Below are 17423 nucleotides of genomic sequence, written 5' to 3'. Positions count from 1 at the left end.
ATGGCTCTGAGCCTCTGGCCCTTGCTGTTCCTGCTGCTGCTGCTGCTCCTTCCCCATGCAGGTGAGGGAGGGGCTAGAAGATAGGGTGGGGAGTGGATGGGGAAAGTCTGTGGGGAGGGACTCTTGGTGGAACTTAATACTTGTTTGTTGAATTGAATCAAAGGGTTGAAGGTGAAAGGGGAGAGGAACAGATAGACCAGGGCTAAGGGAGAGAGGAGCCAATCAGTGGGAGAACATGAAGGATCAAAAGTTGGGCAAGCTTGCCCATGGGCTAATGATAGAATATTAACTTCCCCACCTTGGCCACTCTTTACCTTTCTGAGCAGGGAGAATAGGGACAGCTGGAGCTGGCACCAAGTTTGGGCTCCCATCATTTCTGCCATAGTGACCTCTGACTTCTTCCTCCACAGTGACCCTGGCCCCTGTGGAGTCCCAGGACCCAGACCCTGTAATTTCTCTCCTGGGGTCATTTTTAGGGGCCCTGGATATGGTCTCACCAAGCTTCTTCAGTCGTTCACAGTTCTCTGCCTTCCTAGACAATATTTCTTCTACCCTGGAAGGCTTAGAGCCTAGAGATATGGGGGGAGAGGAACCCCCAACCCTAAGACCCCCTGCACTACGGCTTCATGATTTCCTGGTGACCTTGAGGGGTAGCCGGGACTGGGAACCCCTGATCAAGCTGCTAGGGGACACCCTGGCACTGTTAGGACACGAGCAGACACCTCGGGACTTTTTGGGGCACCAGGCGGGGACCCTAAGTGGGCTGGCAGAGGTACTACTGAATGTCCTGCTTCCTGAGGAGTCCACAGTGCCTCCCCGGCCACCCTGTACTCGGGATGGACCCCCTGACTGTGATCTGGCCGCTGACTGGTTACCTTCTCTTCTACTGTTGCTGGAGGGCACTCGTTGGCAGGCATTGTTGCAGATGATTCCTGTGACTGACACCAACTTCACAGACCCTGGCTGGGGGGAGCCACCGCCCCGACTTTTACAGGGTCTCCTGGGCCTGATACCATCACCTGAAGAGCCAGGGGCTGAAGGACCCCTTTGGGTGGGCCTACTTCGTACAGTGGGGGCTCCCCTCTATGCTGCCTTCCAGGGAGGGCTGCTGCGTGTCACTCACTCACTGAAGGATGAGGTGTTTGCCATGCTGGGGCAACCTGAACTTGATGCCAGCGGGCAGTGCATGGGAGGTAAGTAGTGCTTGTGGGTAAGCAATTGGCAGTAGAGGGAAGAGAAGGGGTTGGGCTGTGGTGGGGTCATCTCCTTTTCTTTCTCCATCCTAGGTAACTTGAGACAGCTGCTCCTGTGGTGAGTAACCAAAGACCAGATCTGAGAGAGATTGAGCCATGCCAGTTGAGGGGGACAAGCTGAGGGAGCCAGGCCTTGAGGGCTATAGTGTAGAGGGATGGCATAGCAATGGGACTGGCTAAAGAAGAGAGGAGATTTCCCCCTCCCTACCCCTACCCCCACTCCAAAGGCTTGATGATTTCACCCATTGCTAGGCTGATTGCTTCATACAAACCCTTCCCTGGGCAGTCTTTGAGTAATCTAGAACCTGGCCTAGGTGGGCAGGAAGGATCCAGAGAGGTCTGTGCCTCAATTTTCTTCAGGTTGTGGTAGGATTTTTTTTTCCATACTGTGCCCCATCTCCACCTGCTCACCTCCTATGGACCATTCTCAATAATACCTAGACTCCCTGTAGCAAAGTCCATATTTACGTCCTCCTCATCCCCACCCCAATGCATGACTGGACACAGGGTTAGAAGAATACTGTGAATGAAAGATTCTATCTTACATCCTCCTTCTGTACTCAGGGGTGTACTACACAATGTATCCTGGGATGCCCAAGCACTGGGATTCCTATCTGGGACGCCACCCCCACCCCCTGCCCTCCTGCACTGCTTGAGCACTGGGGTACCACTGCCCCGGACCTCCCAGCATTCAACCCGAAGCCAGTCCCGAGAACCGAGAGCCTTCTCCATGGATACAATCTGCTATAACGAATCAGACTCTGACTTACCCTTCAGTATCTCCAACTTCTCTATCCACCTGTACTGTCAGCATGCCAAACCCTCTACTCCCCGCCCACCTTCCAGCATGGCTGTGACCTGTGAGACGGCTGCATGGTATGTGACCTCTCTAGAGGTCAGCGCCCAGTTTTGGTTGCAGGCATGCCACGATCAGTACCCGGAACAGTTCCTGGAGGTCATCTGCAGTAATTTCTCCCTGATATCATTGCCCAGACCCAACAGAGGCTTGGTCAGGAGGCTTTGTGCCAACCTCCTCCCCCCACCCACCAGTTGCCCAGAAGGTCTGCCTCCAATTCCCCTCACCCCAGAGCTCTTCTGGGGTTGTTTTCTGGAGAATCAAACACTCTGGGTGGAGCGAATGTGTGTGGAAGAAGGCCTAGAGGCAGTGCCCCCACAGAACCAGGCATGGGTGCATCATGTGTGTCAGGGTCCAACCCCTGATGCAAGTGCCTTCCCACCCTGTCATGTTGGGCCCTGTGGGGAGCGTTGCCCAAATGGGGGTAGTTTCCTGGAGATGGTATGTGTCAATGATACTCTATATGACTCCCTCGTGCCCTTCTGGCCCTGGCTGGAGGGACAGTGTAGAATTAGCCGTGGGGGGAATGATACCTGCTTCCTGGAAGGACTGCTCGCTCCTCTGCTACCCCCATTGCTTCCTCTAGGGCCCTCTCCCCTCTGCCTGGCTCCAGGTCCCTTCCTGCTTGGCATGCTGTCCCAGCTGCCCAGATGTCAGGCTTCAGTACCTGCCCTCTCCTACCCTACCCGCCTACACTATTTTCTCCGTCTCCTGGCCTTTCTCCTGGGCCCAGAGACTGGAGGTATAGAGGCCCAAAGGCTGCTGGGTCAGGCTCTGCTACTCTCTAGTCTCCCTGACAATTGCTCCTTCTGGGACTCCTTCAATCCGTGGGGCCGGAGTAGCATGCTACGGTCAGTGGGTGAATACCTGAAACAAGAGCAGAGGCTGACCCCACCTGGTCCTGGCCCCCCTGATGGTCCCATCCAGGATCCTGGCAAGAGGGAGCTACTGGCTTGTTACAGTGTGAGTACCCTGGCTTGTCAGAGGAGTTGGGAGCCTGCTGGGGGACCAAAAGAGGTTTCTCTCTCTTTTTCTTTTTTTTTTGGAAAGTACAATTTGGTTTTATTAGAAGGTATCACAGGAACCAGACTTAAGTCCCATAATTAGGGCACACTTTAAAAATTAATTAATTAATTTTTAGTTTTCAACATTTACTTCCATAAGCTTTTGAGTTTTAAATTTTCTCTGCCTCCCTCCCCACCTCCCTTTCCCAAGACAGCATACAATCTGATATAGGCCTACATATACATTCTTATTAAACATATTTTCACATTAGTTATGTTGTATAGAAGAATTAGAACGAATGGGAAGAACCATGAGAAAGAAAAAACAAAACAAAAAAATAAGAGAGCAAAAAGTATGCTTCGATCTGCATTCAGACTCCATAGTTCTTTCTCTGGATACGGATAGCTCTGTCCATCATGAGTCTTTTGGAGTTGGAAAGAGGTTTCTTTTTGCCACTGCTATTCCCCCTTCCCTCCTCCCCCCCTTATACTTTTCTTCTTTCATAAGGCAGGGTATAGAGATCAGTTTGGTCTTTGGGGTTGAAGGTGGAGGGAATTGGGGACTAGAAAGGTGGTGTTTGAAGTGAGACTATCTAAAAGTTTAATGATTTCTGGTCTTTAAAACAGAAAGACCTGGATATGCACCTCTGACACATACTGGCTGTGTGACCACAGCAAAGCATTTAAGAATTCCTGGCAATTCTGACGTTCTTATACTCACAACATTTACTCTTAGTGTTCTAGGTAATTGTCTAAGACTATAATTTGTACAGAAGGGGGTGGCCAGTGAGTAAGAGCACCGGCTCCAGTGTTGGGACGACCTGGGGATCGAATCTGGGCTCCAACACTTAGCACCCACCCAGAAACACCTGGCCATGTAACCTCGAGCAAGTTACTTAACCCCAATTGCTTAGGGGCAGCCAGGTGGCTCAGTGAGTAAGAGCACCGGCTCCAGTGTCAGGATGACCTGGGGATCGAATCCGGGCGCAGATACTTAGCACCACACCCAGAAATAACTGGCCGTGTAAACTTGAGCAAGTTACTTAACCCTGATTGCTTTAAAAAAAAAATTTTATACAGAAGGTTTATAGCTCCATTAGTAAAGGGAATTTCCTCACTAGAAAATACCTTGTTTCAGTGAAGTGACAGGTTCATTTATTCTCCTAAATGGCTTCTAAATGTCCAAGAATTATGAAATGATACCTCAAATGCCATTTTCTCTATGAAATCTTCCTTATCACCAAGTCAGAAGTGACCAGTCTGATCGTGAACTTTCATAGCACTTTATCTGTTGTGTCTTATATACTTTTCTCATTGTATTTTGTGTCCTAACCATATATATGTTTTCTCTCCTTTACTAGACTATAAGCTCCCAAGGACAGGGACCATATCTTATTTATCATATCACTTTCAGAGTCTAGTGCTATGCTTTTAACATCCTGGGCATTTAACAAGTCATTAAATGAATGAATAAATTAACCCAACTTCAAGGTTGAATGGTTAAAATTAGCTAAGAAACTTTTGTTCTGGGTCCAACTCTGCCAATAATTATCTTGCTGACCTTGGGCATGCCACTTTATTCATGCCTGTTTTCTCATCTATAAAATTATAGAATAAGATATAGGCAATATATAGATATAGCTATATATAAAATATAGATAGATCTAGAATAAATGTAGATAAGGTCATAGAAAACATACTAGATAACAGAAATCCCCTCAATTTCAAAATTTTGTGATTTATGTCACCCTACTTATTGAACCCCAGGTGACAGCAAGTACAAGTGGTTTGGTTGACAGCAATTGACTAAACTGCAAATATTTATTGTCAACTACATCTAGCCAATATTATATTAATTGATCAAGGGGATTCAGAAATAAATATGGTCCCTACCCATAAGGAGCTTACCATATAGCACAGAGAAGTTAAGGAGACAACCCACACGTACAAACAATTAAAAATAACTACATGAAGTAGTATGGAACTAAGTTGGGTTCAAAAGTAAGTAGACTACTTGGGGAATCTATGGGATTGGCTGATGAGGAGGATTACTTCTCCTGGATGTGTTCTTTTTCCAAATGGCAGCCTTTACTGTGGGAATTGCTCCAGAGGGAGAAGAGTGCTTGGGTCCTACAGATCCTCGTTCAGGTAATGGTCCAGGTTGGGGCAGAGCCGGAGTGGGAGACTGTGGTCCATTAGACTTGAATTTCACAAGCCAGTGGACCCTCAGGTTCCTGTCAAGGCTTTGAGAGTATGCTCACCACAATGTCACCACCCCTTTTTCTTACCTTCTCCTCCCTCTACCATCTTCCAGGAATACCTGCGCATGCCCCCAGAGAATCTCCAGCAGCTGGTATTATCAGCAGAGAGTGAGGCTGCCCAGGGTTTCTTGGCACTCATCCATCACTCATGGCCCCAGCTGAAGGTGGGAAGCCAAGGGAGTTCACTGGTTCAGATTGAGACACAGCGGGAAGCCTAGAGAATAGAAGCAAGGGATGCTTTGGATTGGAGATCCATGTACAGGGAGATGCAGGGATAACTTGGGAGGGGCTTAATCAGTTGGATGAATATCATGTTCAGGATAAAGTCCCTGATCACTATTATGCTTGTCAGGTGCCCCCATCAGAGGAGCGGGCCCTGGGCCGACTGACCGCTCTCTTGCTCCAGCGATTCCCTCAACTCACGCCTCAGCTCTTTATTGAGCTGTCACCACTCATCCCCTTCCTGGCTGTAAATGATCTGCTGCGCTTCCCGCCTTCGCTGTTGGCCAATGAGAGCGTGTGAGATGCTTGCTTTTGCCATGAGCTGTCCTCTTCCCTGGCCCTTCCTCTTTCCCCACCACCACCCTTGTCCTGGACCTAACTTTATCCCACTTTATGCTCATTTCCTATTCTCATCCTTCTCCCCCTGTTTCTCACCATGGTCTTACCCACTTCCCTACTTGCTTCCCACCAATTCTAGGGTCTCTGCCTACCATTCATTCATAGGATCACAGCTTTAGAGCTAGAAAAGAACTTAGAGGCCATTAAATCCAACCCCCTCATTTTACAAATGAGGAAATGAAGTTGAGAGAGGTAGTAATTTGCCCATGGTCACACAGGTATTGAGTAGCAGAGTCAAAATTTGAACACAGGACCCTTGACTACTTATCCAGCACACTTTTCACTATACCACATGACCAAACATACAAAATGAACCCTGGGTAGCCTCACTCAGTTGAGTACTGCTGTCAAAACTAGGCTCCTGGAACAGGGATAGTGGGTGATTCTCATCTCCCTCCCCAAGGCTAGCCATCATCCGCGATCGTAGTCCAGCTATGAGACCTGAGCAAAAGGAAGCCTTGGCACAGCTGCTGCTGGCACCTGAGCTGTTTGGGGAAGTGCCCGCCTGGTCTCAGGAGCTGCTGTGGGCTGCATTACCCTTGCTGCCCCATCTCCCTTTGGAACACTTCCTGCAACTTAGTCCCCACCAGGTACTGACAGTTCTTCCTATGAATGTGAAAAGGCTTCTTCTCTTGACTTTGATCCTTGACCTTGATTGGTTTCTGTCCTTGACCTGCCCCTATTGAATGAAATGTGAACCAGTGGTCAGGATTAGTTAGTTCTATGCTCTATCTTTCCTTTCTCCTTCCCTCAACAAGAGGCTGAAAGAGGGGCGGCCAGGTAGCACAGCGAGTAAGAGCACCGGCTCCAGTGTCAGGATGACCTGGAGATCGAATCCTGGGCTCAGACACTTAGCACCCACCCAGAAATACCTGGCTGTGTAACCTTGAGCAAGTTACTTAACCCCAATTGCTTAGGGGCAGCCAGGTGGTTCAGCGAGTAAGAGCACCGGCTCCAGTGTCAGGATGACCTGGAGATCGAATCTGGGCTCAGATACTTAGCACCACACCCAGAAATAACTGGCCATGTAACCTTGAGCAAGTTACTTAACCCTGATTGCTTAAAAAAAAAAAAAAGAGGCTGAAAGAGAGTTCTCTGGTAACATGTTGGAAGAAGGTTGGGCCCAATTGTGACCCCTACTGTAATACCCACCAAGACTCCATTGACCAAACAATGACTCAGACCCCTCCATTTTAGATCCAGGCCCTGGAGGACAGCTGGCCAGCAGCAGGGCTGGGACCAGGCCAGGCCAGGCATGTACTACGAAGTTTGGTGAATCAGAGTGTCCCAGATGGTGAAGAACAAGTGCGAAGGTACTCACCTTGTGGAATTAAGGGGTAAGATCCATGTAGACAGAGCTAGAAATGGATAATACCAACTGGAATTTCAAATTTGGAGAGCAATCTGGCAAAACACAATAAAAGATGCACAAATAAGCAGAACCTTCAATCCAATAATTCAATTGTTAGGAATATACCTTCAAAGTGTCATCCAAAAATAAACAGAAAGACTTGTTCAAAGATTTTTAGAGCAGCATTACATTAAAAAATAAAATTAAAATTAAAAATTTAATTAAATAAGATAAAATTTAAAAAATTAATTTAAAAAAATTAAAAAAACAACAGCCCACAAAAACTGAAAGAAACCTTACAACCATAATGGTTTGATAAGATGTAGTACACATTATGATGAACTATCATAATTCATTGAGATTGACAAATATAGGGAATTTTAAAAATCTAGAAAGAACTATGAAATAATGAAAAGTGAAGAAAAAGACTCCAACTGAAATCATAAGAGGAAAAATGAATGAGAATGAACAGAGAAAGAATCCTTATAGGGATTTAGAGGGAGGGAATGAAAAGATGTTATGATATGTTAGGTGCTAAAATGAATTTATTTAAATGTAAATAGGTAATAAGCAAGTTTAATTGTTTGTACTGATGCTTAATGTTAAGTTTCTAATAAAAGATTTTATTTCAAGAAAAGGAAAAACAGGACTAGCCATTGGCAGAACCAGTGCAGAAAGAAAGGGCTAAAATGAAATTGTTGGAATCTGGGGAGGAAGAGAGAAAGGAGAACATGGTACCCTTAAGTAAAAAAGTTCAAGTGATGCCCTTACAAGGCCAGGTTTGGTACCACAGGGTACCTGCATGTTCTGTTTCAGCACCTATAGTGCCAACATAGAGCCCTGCTTAGTATCTATAAGATTCCTCCTTTCATGCCCATGTTTGTACCCACATAGAAACTGGTTATGTGATTTCTCAGGCTGGGGTCCCTTGCCTGCTTCCTAAGTACTGAGGAACTTCAGAGTCTTGTGCCCTTAAGTGACCCCATGGGGTCAGTAGAGAGAGGACTACTTGAATGTGTAGCCAATGGAACCCTGAGCCCTGAAGGACGGGTAAGCCCCTTGACAGAAGCACCCTAGCTCTAGGGCTCCCTTGCTGTGCCCATGTAGATAATTTTTACTTGTCTGACCCAACCAGGCCTTTGTGGAGTAGTGTAAGGTCTCCTCCTCCCTTCCTGTCCCCATGTATGGACCCCTGCTTCTACCTCTTCCTAGTCCTGTCTTCTCCTGGTTTCTGATACTCCTACTACCTCCAATACCACTTCATCCCATGTTAACTCACATCATTCCTGTTCCTCTTCCTCTTCTTTCTCCTTAACCCCTCCACATTTTGGTCCCAAAGCCATGACCTAAACACCCCGGGAATGATTGAAGGTCAAGAAGCTGGTATCCAGGTGCCTGTCTCCCATTTCCTGCTTATAATCCTTATTTTTTTACAGGTGGCACATGAGCTGCTACGGGCACTTCGTTCAACTGGGGGGGCAGAGTTGAGTCCCCAGGAGTTGCAGGCCTGGGGCCCCCTTTTCTCTCAGCTTGGACTCAGCTTCCTGGAAGAGCTGTCAGAGCCCCAACTCAGAACCATTCTCCCTGCCTTACAAAGAATTGACCTCACACTTGGCCAGGTCAGAACATCCCTGATCCCCTAGGAAGCCTTCTTTGCTCCCATTCCGCAAAGAAATCTTCTCCTATCAGCACCATGCCTTACCCTGTGATCTCAGTAGGCTGTGAGTCAGACTGACAGAAATAATAAGCACTGAGTAGAGGGAGTCCAAGGGTAAGACCTGGAGGTTTTAGGAAAGAAGTTCTTAATCTTTTTGTGTAACACAGACCAATCTGGTGAAATCTATAGACTCCTCAGAATAATGTTTTTAAAATGCACAGGATTACCAAGGAACCTAATTATACTGAAATACAATTATCAAAATATATATTTTTTAAAGTTCACATACATTAAGTTAAGAGCCCTTGTTTTAGGGGCTAGGGGCTGAGCTGGTTCTTCATCCTTATTCTTCTTCCTTACTTCAGGCTACCCTGTTACTTGAACGACTCCTCCCACAAGAAGATGTAAGTGGCAGATTCTCTCTCCAAATGTCTCCCTGACAGATCACTGACCCTCTTCCCCACCACCACACTCACCACATCCAACCCTTTAGCCTCGCCTCTTCCTCAGGCCCCCTATACTGGTTTCTCCTCAGCTGTCAGTGGAAGAGCTCTGTGCTCTCCGTCCTCTGCTTCCCGGTCTTAACCCACAGTCCCTCAGGGTCATCCCCAGAGAGGTCTTGGCTGCAGCCTGTCCCTGCTTGGCACCCATGCTGTCTAGGCTTTCATCAGCTCAAAAAGCAGCATTGTTGCAGTCTTTTCGGGTATGTAAGTGGATAGAAGGAGTAGTGGGGATAAATAATGCTAATGATTGGGAGGGTAGCAGATGCATCTAGCTCTGTCCTCTGCCCATCTTGTAAACATGGCACCCCAAATGACAGAGATACAAAAACAGCACCAGCAATGTTTATTCAGGTGAAAGATGGAGTTCAAATCACGGGACCAATTGGTGCAGATCCAACTGTGTGCCCTGCTGACCAGGTATGTCTGAAGTTTCCTCACTCCACTCTAGCTCCACAGGTCTCAGAACAGTTTCATTTATCTGGTTCTGACTTGGGAGACTTTCCCTACTCCTATGTTCTTCAAGAAGTCAGACCTGTTCTACTCCCTGCCCTAACCTGCAACAGATTTTATTCATCCCTTGGGAGGGGTTCCAGAATCCTGGAGCTGGTCCAGGTTCAAGAAGTGTGGTCCAGGCATGTCTCATGAGTTACCTCATATGTCTGAGCACCTGGTTGTGTAGGAACCTAAGGATTCCCAAGGTCTGTCTTATGAGCTACAGAATGGAATGGAATGACCCAACAATGAGAAATCCTGAAATGGTAGGGAGATATTCCTATCCCCACCCCTGCCCAAATGGGCCATACTGTGGCTCCTCCTCATCTTCCCTTTCCCCCAACCGCCATGGTTCCTTTTTCTTTTCTAAGGGCTAAATATTGCCCCTCTCAATTCTGCCCCAACCCCACCAGCCAGGCGCTCTTATCTGGCCCGCGTGTTTACTTCCCTTGCTGCCCCTAAAGCTACTACAATTGGACGCCCCAGTTCTTCTGGCCAATCTCAGTCCCTATCAGGAGCTGCCCTGGTCTGAACAGCAGGTAACACTCCCTTTTTTCTTCTCTCTCTCTCTCTCTCTCTCTCTCTCTTTCTCTCACTTCAACACCCAATCTAATTTGACACCTATAAGCCCTTCCATATTGGCTTTTCACCCTGCCCCTTCTCCATTTCTTCACTTCCCTTCCTCTGGGGAGAAGGTATATGGGAAAAGGTAGGAACTTTGGGAAGGTGGGAGCTAGCCATGGTTCTGGCCCTTAGGGAAGTAGATGAAATGGACTCTGGGTAATTTGAGCCCCCTCTTGTTTCACTTCCTTTGAAGGCCCAGTTTCTCTGGAAGAAAATGGCAATGACCACCGACCTGACCCTAAGGAACTTACAGTGAGTGTCTTATGTCAGAAGCAGGAAGTTTCTCTTCTGTTCCCTCTGCCCATGTTGAAGCCATCTTTCTCCTTTTGTTCCACCCTGAACCTTGTAGTACTAAAGAGAGATAGGAATGGGGGCAGCTAGGTGGTGCAGTGAAAAGAGCACTGGCCCTGGAGTCAGGAGGACCTGAGTTCAAAATTAGCCTCAGACACTTAACACTTACTAGCCTTGTGACCTTGGGCAAGTCACTTAACCCCGATTACCCTCCAAAAAGCAAAAAAAAAAAAAGGGAGAGAGATAGGGATTTCTCATGTCTGGTGTAGTCAAGATGTCTCTAGGGACTCTAGCCAAGATCATCTAAGACTGATAGATGACCTCTCTTTACAAATATATACATATATATATATTATATATACACACACACACACATTTATGTTGTTGTGGAGTTGTTTCAGTCACATCCAACTCTTCATGACCCCATTTGGGATTTTCTTGGCAAAGATACTGGACATACTACACACACACACACACACACACACACACACAATTTTTACAGCATTGTAGGTTTCAAGCTGGGGGTAGGGGGCAGGTGGCGAGCTGTTGTCTGGCTTGATTGCTTTTCCCAAGTTTTTCCCCCCAGGTTTCTGGGCACCCTGGCAGGAGGCATGACCTGTGAATGGCTACAGCAGTTCAGCTGGCAGACAGATTTCCTTAGAGTGGTAGTCTTTCTCTACCAGCTGCCCGGTGGGGTTCGAGGGAGCCTGGTGAGAGACTTTACTATATGCATCATTGGGCAAACAGCGATACCAGAAACTGGGGAGGAAGGAACAGCATTGACATCAGATATCTAATTTAGGCTCCTAAAAACATTTCCTTACCTCTTTCCACAGAGGGCCTGTATTTGGGAGGAACTACAGAGGAGGATGGAAATGTCTGAATTGGAGCTAGGAGGCCTGGGACCAGACCTGAATGGTCTGCAGCAGGAGCTACTCTTCCAATTACCGTAGGTACTGGGATCCAATCTCATGGGGTGACAGTTATAGTTCAAAGTTCCAGGAGACCTAGTGTAGTGAAGAGGGGAATTTTGCCATTAGTAGATGCTGTCAAAGGTGGTTATTTCCTGCCTTGGATCATGGTGTTTAATGAAAGCTTGTTGGACGGGGTTGATTTGGATTGGATTGGATTGGGTCACTCAGATTATTTCTGGATAAGTAGGTAAGGATTCTGGTCAAAATGACTACTTCTCTTGGTTGTCAACCCCAAAATGTACCGCAGGCGTGGGAGGAGTAAAGGAGTACATTGCTTTATGTTTATCTCCATGCTTTGCTTCCACTGCAACATACATCTGAACTGTGTTGCTGGGGATGATCTCAGGGTGTCCCTAGGAATGAAGCAGTGATAAAAAGTAAATTCTAATGTCATATTTCTGAGCCTTCCTCAAGGCTCTCCAGAGATTTATTTCAGTCTCTCCACTATAACTAACTGTATTGCCTGGCCCAATTGCAAAGTTGTCATCTATGGTTCTCTTTGAAGATGTTATTTCTTATATCAGAGAAATAGGACTACTTCCAATGACATTTTCACCAAAGGATGTGTGGGTTCTATTATGTCACTTTCTGTCTGAGACACTGTACCTTCCTCCTCCCCTAGTTTCTTAGTAGAATGGGAAAATGTCAGGAGGCCTGGTTCCTAGCTTTGTCTTTCCCCTTGTGCTGTGACTTTGGACAACTTCCCTGGGTTCCAGTTTTGTAATTTGTAAAATGGGGCTATTAATTTTTGTCTTGCTTACCTCAAGAGTACTGTTGTGAAGATCAAATTAGGTAATGGACATGGAAGTACCTTGAAAATTGCAAAGTGTTATAAAAATAATAGGCTCTATTGCTGTCCCTTCTTATTTGGTACATTCTATTACGTCACAGTCTTTTGGAACCAGCATCAAGTGGGTTGAACTGGAGGGGTGTCTCTACCACCATTTCCTTTTCGGAGGACCTGAAACCATCCCACTTCCATTCTCTTCTTGCTTCAAGTCCAATCTTGGGAAATAAAGTCAGGGATGTTTAATTTAATTTCCTATTCAAGAATAGGGATAAGGGGTTCTGCTGGTATCATACTGTGACTGTGGCCTGTTCAGGGACATTTTCTGTCTTAGGACTCTGGGGTTATCTTGTGTTACTTTCCGAATGGACTTAGTCACCGGGGTACTCCTGATATTTAACTCTTGTAGAGTCCAGCTGGTTGACAGGCTGTCCAATGATTCCATTCTCTTGGTACTGGAGCTAGTACGAGGTGACCCTGAGCAATTCCTGGTGCTGCCCCCACTCCGACGAGAAGCCCTGGCAGAGAGGGCACTACGTAGCTTGGTAAGGGCCTTCCCCTCCTAGACCTTAAAAGGCATTGCCCCCCTGAACCATCTGAGTTTTCTTTATTCTTCAGAATCTCAGATCCCTTTAGGCATTGGACTCTTTCCTAGGACCTTCCTAGACAATTTCCTAGACCTACCCACAAATCCTGGATCTAACGCCCCCAGCTTCTATCCCTCCAGAGTCTAAATCCAGAAGAATCTCAGGAAACAACTCCCAATCTCCCAGGCCTAGCCTGTCTTAGCTGGGCTCATTGTTTAAGGATATTTTGAGGGCCAGAGTGGAATGGAGAATCACAGAATCACAGGGTCAGGGAAGGTCAGAGGTTTTGGAACATTGGTCAGTAATTATGGTGTTCTGAGATGGAGGTTAAAGTACTCTGGGTTTGCTGCTTTCCTCAGGCTCCACAGGACATCCCACTCTCAGGGGAAGTGCTGGAGGCATTGGGCCCTCTGGTTGGATCCCTGGGGACAGAGAGCGTAAGCCGAATCCTTCCACAGACTCTACTGGCCCACCTCAATCGACTGCAGAATTTCTGCCTGGGGGAACCATTTTCCACAGAGTTGGGATGCTTGCTGTTGCATGAGTCTGCATTTGGGTATGGACCTTCAGGAGTCCAGAACTTCATTTCCCTGCTCAGAGTCCTAACTCTATCCAACTTCTAAGTCCTCACTCATAATACTGCTTCTCAACCCCTAGTCTTCTCCAGTTCTCCTTCCCCCAGGTTCCTGGTTTTTCTCTTGACCTAAATCCCCTCTTCTCCTGTCACTGACTTCACTACAAATTCCCCAGGCGGCCAGAACTCTGGAGCCGAGATGAAGTGGAGCAGGCTGGACGCCTGGTGTTGACTTTATCCTCTCAGGCCATTCTCCTACTGCCCAGGGTGAGGTGGGGAGGGTGATCAGGTGGGGAGGGTATGGAATTCCATCTACTAAAAAGTAGGTAATTGACACATAGGCATGAAGAAATATAGAGGAAGGGGAGAAAAAGGAGAGAGGCATTAGGCATGTATGAGGAGGGTCATAGAGGGGGCAAAGGCTTTAGGGGTTAGAACTGAGACATCTGGCTTTGGCTGCCTCCATGTCTTCCAACCTCTGTGTCCAGGAGGCCTTGGGACCTGAGACCCTGGAGCGACTTCTAGAAAGGCAGCAGAGTTGGGAGCAGAGCAGGGCTGGCCAACTGTGTGGAGTTCCAGAGCTAGGCCCCAGAAAAGCAGCACTGGTGACAGGGGTTGTCCAGGCAGAAGCTGAAGATGAGCCAGGTGAGAGCCACCCAACTTCCTAGACTTCCCGCATGGTGTCAAAAATGATGCACAGGGAGTGGAGACAAGTTCTAATTCTAACCACTAACTTGTTTTGTGACTTTGAGCAAGTAACTTCATCTTTTGGGGACTCAGGCTTTACTTGTAAATAGGAGATTTAAAAGTCTTCTCCAGCTCTTAACATGCTGTGATTCCATAACTCTCCATAATCTTTCTGCTGTTCCCTGGACTCTCTTAGCTCAGCCTTCCACCCTATCTCCCCTTGCCTCAATGCCTTCTGCCCCACCTTCCCTCTCCCCATGTCTTACTGCATCATTGTCTCTGATCCAGATATGGAAGCCATTAAAATGGCAGACTGTGATGCCCCTCTTCACTCATAAAAAATGCAATTATTGCTTTCAGAGGAGCCCCAGGGGTCAGGTTTTTAGATCTGCATTGCTTTTCTCTGTCCCTCCCTTGTCCCTCAGATCCGGTGCCCACCTGCGCAGATGTTCGGGGGACATTCCCAGCAGCTTGGTCAGCAGCACAGATTGGAAAAATGGGGCTCTCTGACTTCGAGGACTGCCTGGGCTTGTTTGCAAAAGACCCTAGTCTTGGGCCTGAGGAATTACGAGCAGCAATGGGAAAAGCAAAAGAGGTCCAGCAGAGGGCTGGGGGTGTATAGAAGCCAATGGGGGTGATCAGTATGGGAATGTGAATATGAAGATGTTTGAGAATAAGGAGGGAAAAGGGAATGGAAACAGGGAAAAAGGGGCCAGGCAGAACACCTTCTTGGGCAGGTGGACAAAAGGAATAGAGTTTGCTATGTTCCCCTAGAGGGAACCTGAATTTCAAACTCCTTTCCTCCTAGTTGTGGGGTCCCCCTCAAGGACTTCATCCTGAGAAGATACTCCAGCTGGGTCGGTTGTTAATAGGGTTGGGAGAGCGTGAGCTCCAGCAATTGACTCTGGTTGACTGGGCAGTGCTTGGAGCCTTGGGACAGTTGGAAGGCTGGAGCAAAAATCAGGTGACTACTTCTGAGAGATTCAAGGGTCTCAGACCCCTAAGTGTGTCTAAGCTCTTAGATCTTTCCTTTGGGACTTCTGTTTCCCAAGCACCCAATATCTTCTCTTTTGAATTCCCCCATTGTCCCTATAACCCTGTGATGTTACAGGGTCTCCTTTGACTACTCCTTATGTTCCCTTCAACTTAACATGTCTCCAGACCTCAACCCTGGAGATTTAGCCTTCCCTTTAGGCCCCTTGCCCTCAATGGCTGTTGAGAGCATCACAGAGCTGAAAGGGATCTCACTTAAATGGCACCTACCTATCTTCTTAAAACTGGATAAATTTTTTAAGGATCCATTCAATATTAAATTTCTATAACCATGACACCTTCCTCTGTATCATCTACCCCTTGGTTCCCACATCCCCTGTACCTTCCAGCTCCAAGTCATTGTCTCCAGCTTCTTACGTCAGAGTGGCCGACATGTGAGGAACTTGGATTTTATTCACCTAACTGCCCTTGGCCATGCAATCTGTGGCCTACGGCCAGATGAGATGCAGCATATCAACAACAGGGAGTTCAGGTCTTTTGTGGTGTGGACAATGAGGGGAAGGGTGGGTTCATTGGCAAAGGTCATTAAAAAGGAGTCCTAGGAAAATGTGGGCAAAGAGAGAAAACCCCAGTTCAGAGGCCAAGTTTTGCTTGTCAAAGTACCTACGTAGCTCCTTTCTGCCCGGTTAGAGGGTTTTTTATTTCAATTGTCCACAGCAAGGCCATTCTCTTCCTGGGCACCCTGCCCCTCCAGTGCTCTGAGGAACAGCTAGAGGCCCTGGCTCACTTGCTTGTTTTGCCTGGAGGCTTTGGGCTAGCCAGTAATTGGGGGCCTGAGATCTTTACTGAAGTTGGCTCACTTGCAGGTAGGAAGACGGGATGTGCTGGAGATAGGGGAGGGCAAAAGCAATGGACAAAGGATCTTGCCTTTCAGTGGTGGGGGAGGGTGCTCTCTAAGGGACTTATGGGATTCTCAAGGTGAAGAAATTGAGGAAGGGGTCTAGATGAAAGATTTGGGGATGAGTTGGGGGGAGTCTGTGAATAGAGGATTAATGGGCACAGTCCATAGTAGGACCTAAGTGTCTCACTCTAACTGGCTCTCTAGCTGGGCTCCCAGACCTGGCGCTCTCAGCACTGCTTCGGGGACAGATCAGGGGTCTCACTCCATTAGCCATTGCTGTCATGCCAGCGCCCAAGTTTGCTGTGAGTACCAACAGTGGGATTGGGTACAGGAAAGTAGGGTCTAAAGTGGGCATGGAGAGAGTTGGGATTGAGGGAGAATAATATCGACTCACTGAACGCCCCCAGGTGGTATTCAGCCCTGTCCAGCTTTCTGGTTTCACCAGTGCTCAGGCTCTGGCTATCACACCTGAGCAAATGGCCTTCCTGAGCCCTGAACAACGTCAAGCAGTCATTTGGGCTCAGCATGAGGGAAAGGAGAGCCTAGAACAACTGGGTGAGTGATCAGTTTCACAATTTTATTTCTCCATCTCCATAGCCTGTTCTTGACTCCCAGGATCTGACCCCTATTTTCCTGTGATATATGGTTCTTTGCCCCTATGCTACTAGTATAGGCAGTACCTGGGGTGAAGGGGACCATAGACAGAGGAGCTGGATTCCAAGTAGATCCCTGAGAAGTAGAAATCAATCCTTTTTTTTTTTTTCCTATCCCTCTGCAGGGCGTAACACAGCTTGGGGCCTCCAGGAACAGACAGTTTCTTTCTGGACCCCAACACTGATTATCTTCCTACTTGGCTACTTACCTTGAAGCTGAGGGTCTGGGTGGCCAAAAAGGGAAGCTGATGGAAGAAGGGCCTATGGTCATGTTTAGTAAAGCATAAATGGAAGTGTACTTAGTTGTTATTTATATTTGTAATTTGCAATATGTAACAAAGGCTATAAAAGGAA

The 17423-nt window shown here is 47.3% G+C and overlaps 1 protein-coding gene across 1 annotated transcript; it reads left to right on the top strand.

Moving 5' to 3' along the window:
- Positions 1-17368, top strand: STRC (stereocilin). The gene is made up of 29 exons (XM_069105669.1): positions 1-61; positions 477-1193; positions 1287-1311; positions 1818-3072; positions 5199-5261; positions 5428-5562; positions 5727-5893; positions 6399-6585; positions 7193-7308; positions 8264-8396; positions 8783-8965; positions 9369-9407; positions 9539-9706; positions 9858-9923; positions 10412-10537; positions 10816-10874; positions 11500-11623; positions 11750-11862; positions 13084-13219; positions 13621-13817; positions 14012-14102; positions 14324-14480; positions 14948-15117; positions 15331-15486; positions 15905-16047; positions 16233-16381; positions 16621-16718; positions 16824-16971; positions 17195-17368. The coding sequence occupies exons 1-29, from the start codon at positions 1-3 to the stop codon at positions 17281-17283; spliced, it is 5271 nt and encodes a 1756-aa protein (XP_068961770.1). The 3' UTR covers positions 17284-17368.
- The last annotated feature ends 55 nt before the right edge of the window (positions 17369-17423 follow it).

The sequence above is a fragment of the Petaurus breviceps genome, unplaced genomic scaffold (genome assembly GCF_028583685.1).
Source record: "Petaurus breviceps papuanus isolate PSGF00001 unplaced genomic scaffold, PetGlider_PUasm1.0 77, whole genome shotgun sequence".
NCBI lineage: Eukaryota > Metazoa > Chordata > Mammalia > Diprotodontia > Petauridae > Petaurus > Petaurus breviceps.
The sequence above is the reverse complement of the archived record's forward strand: the minus strand, read 5'-3'. Positions and strand labels throughout refer to the sequence as shown.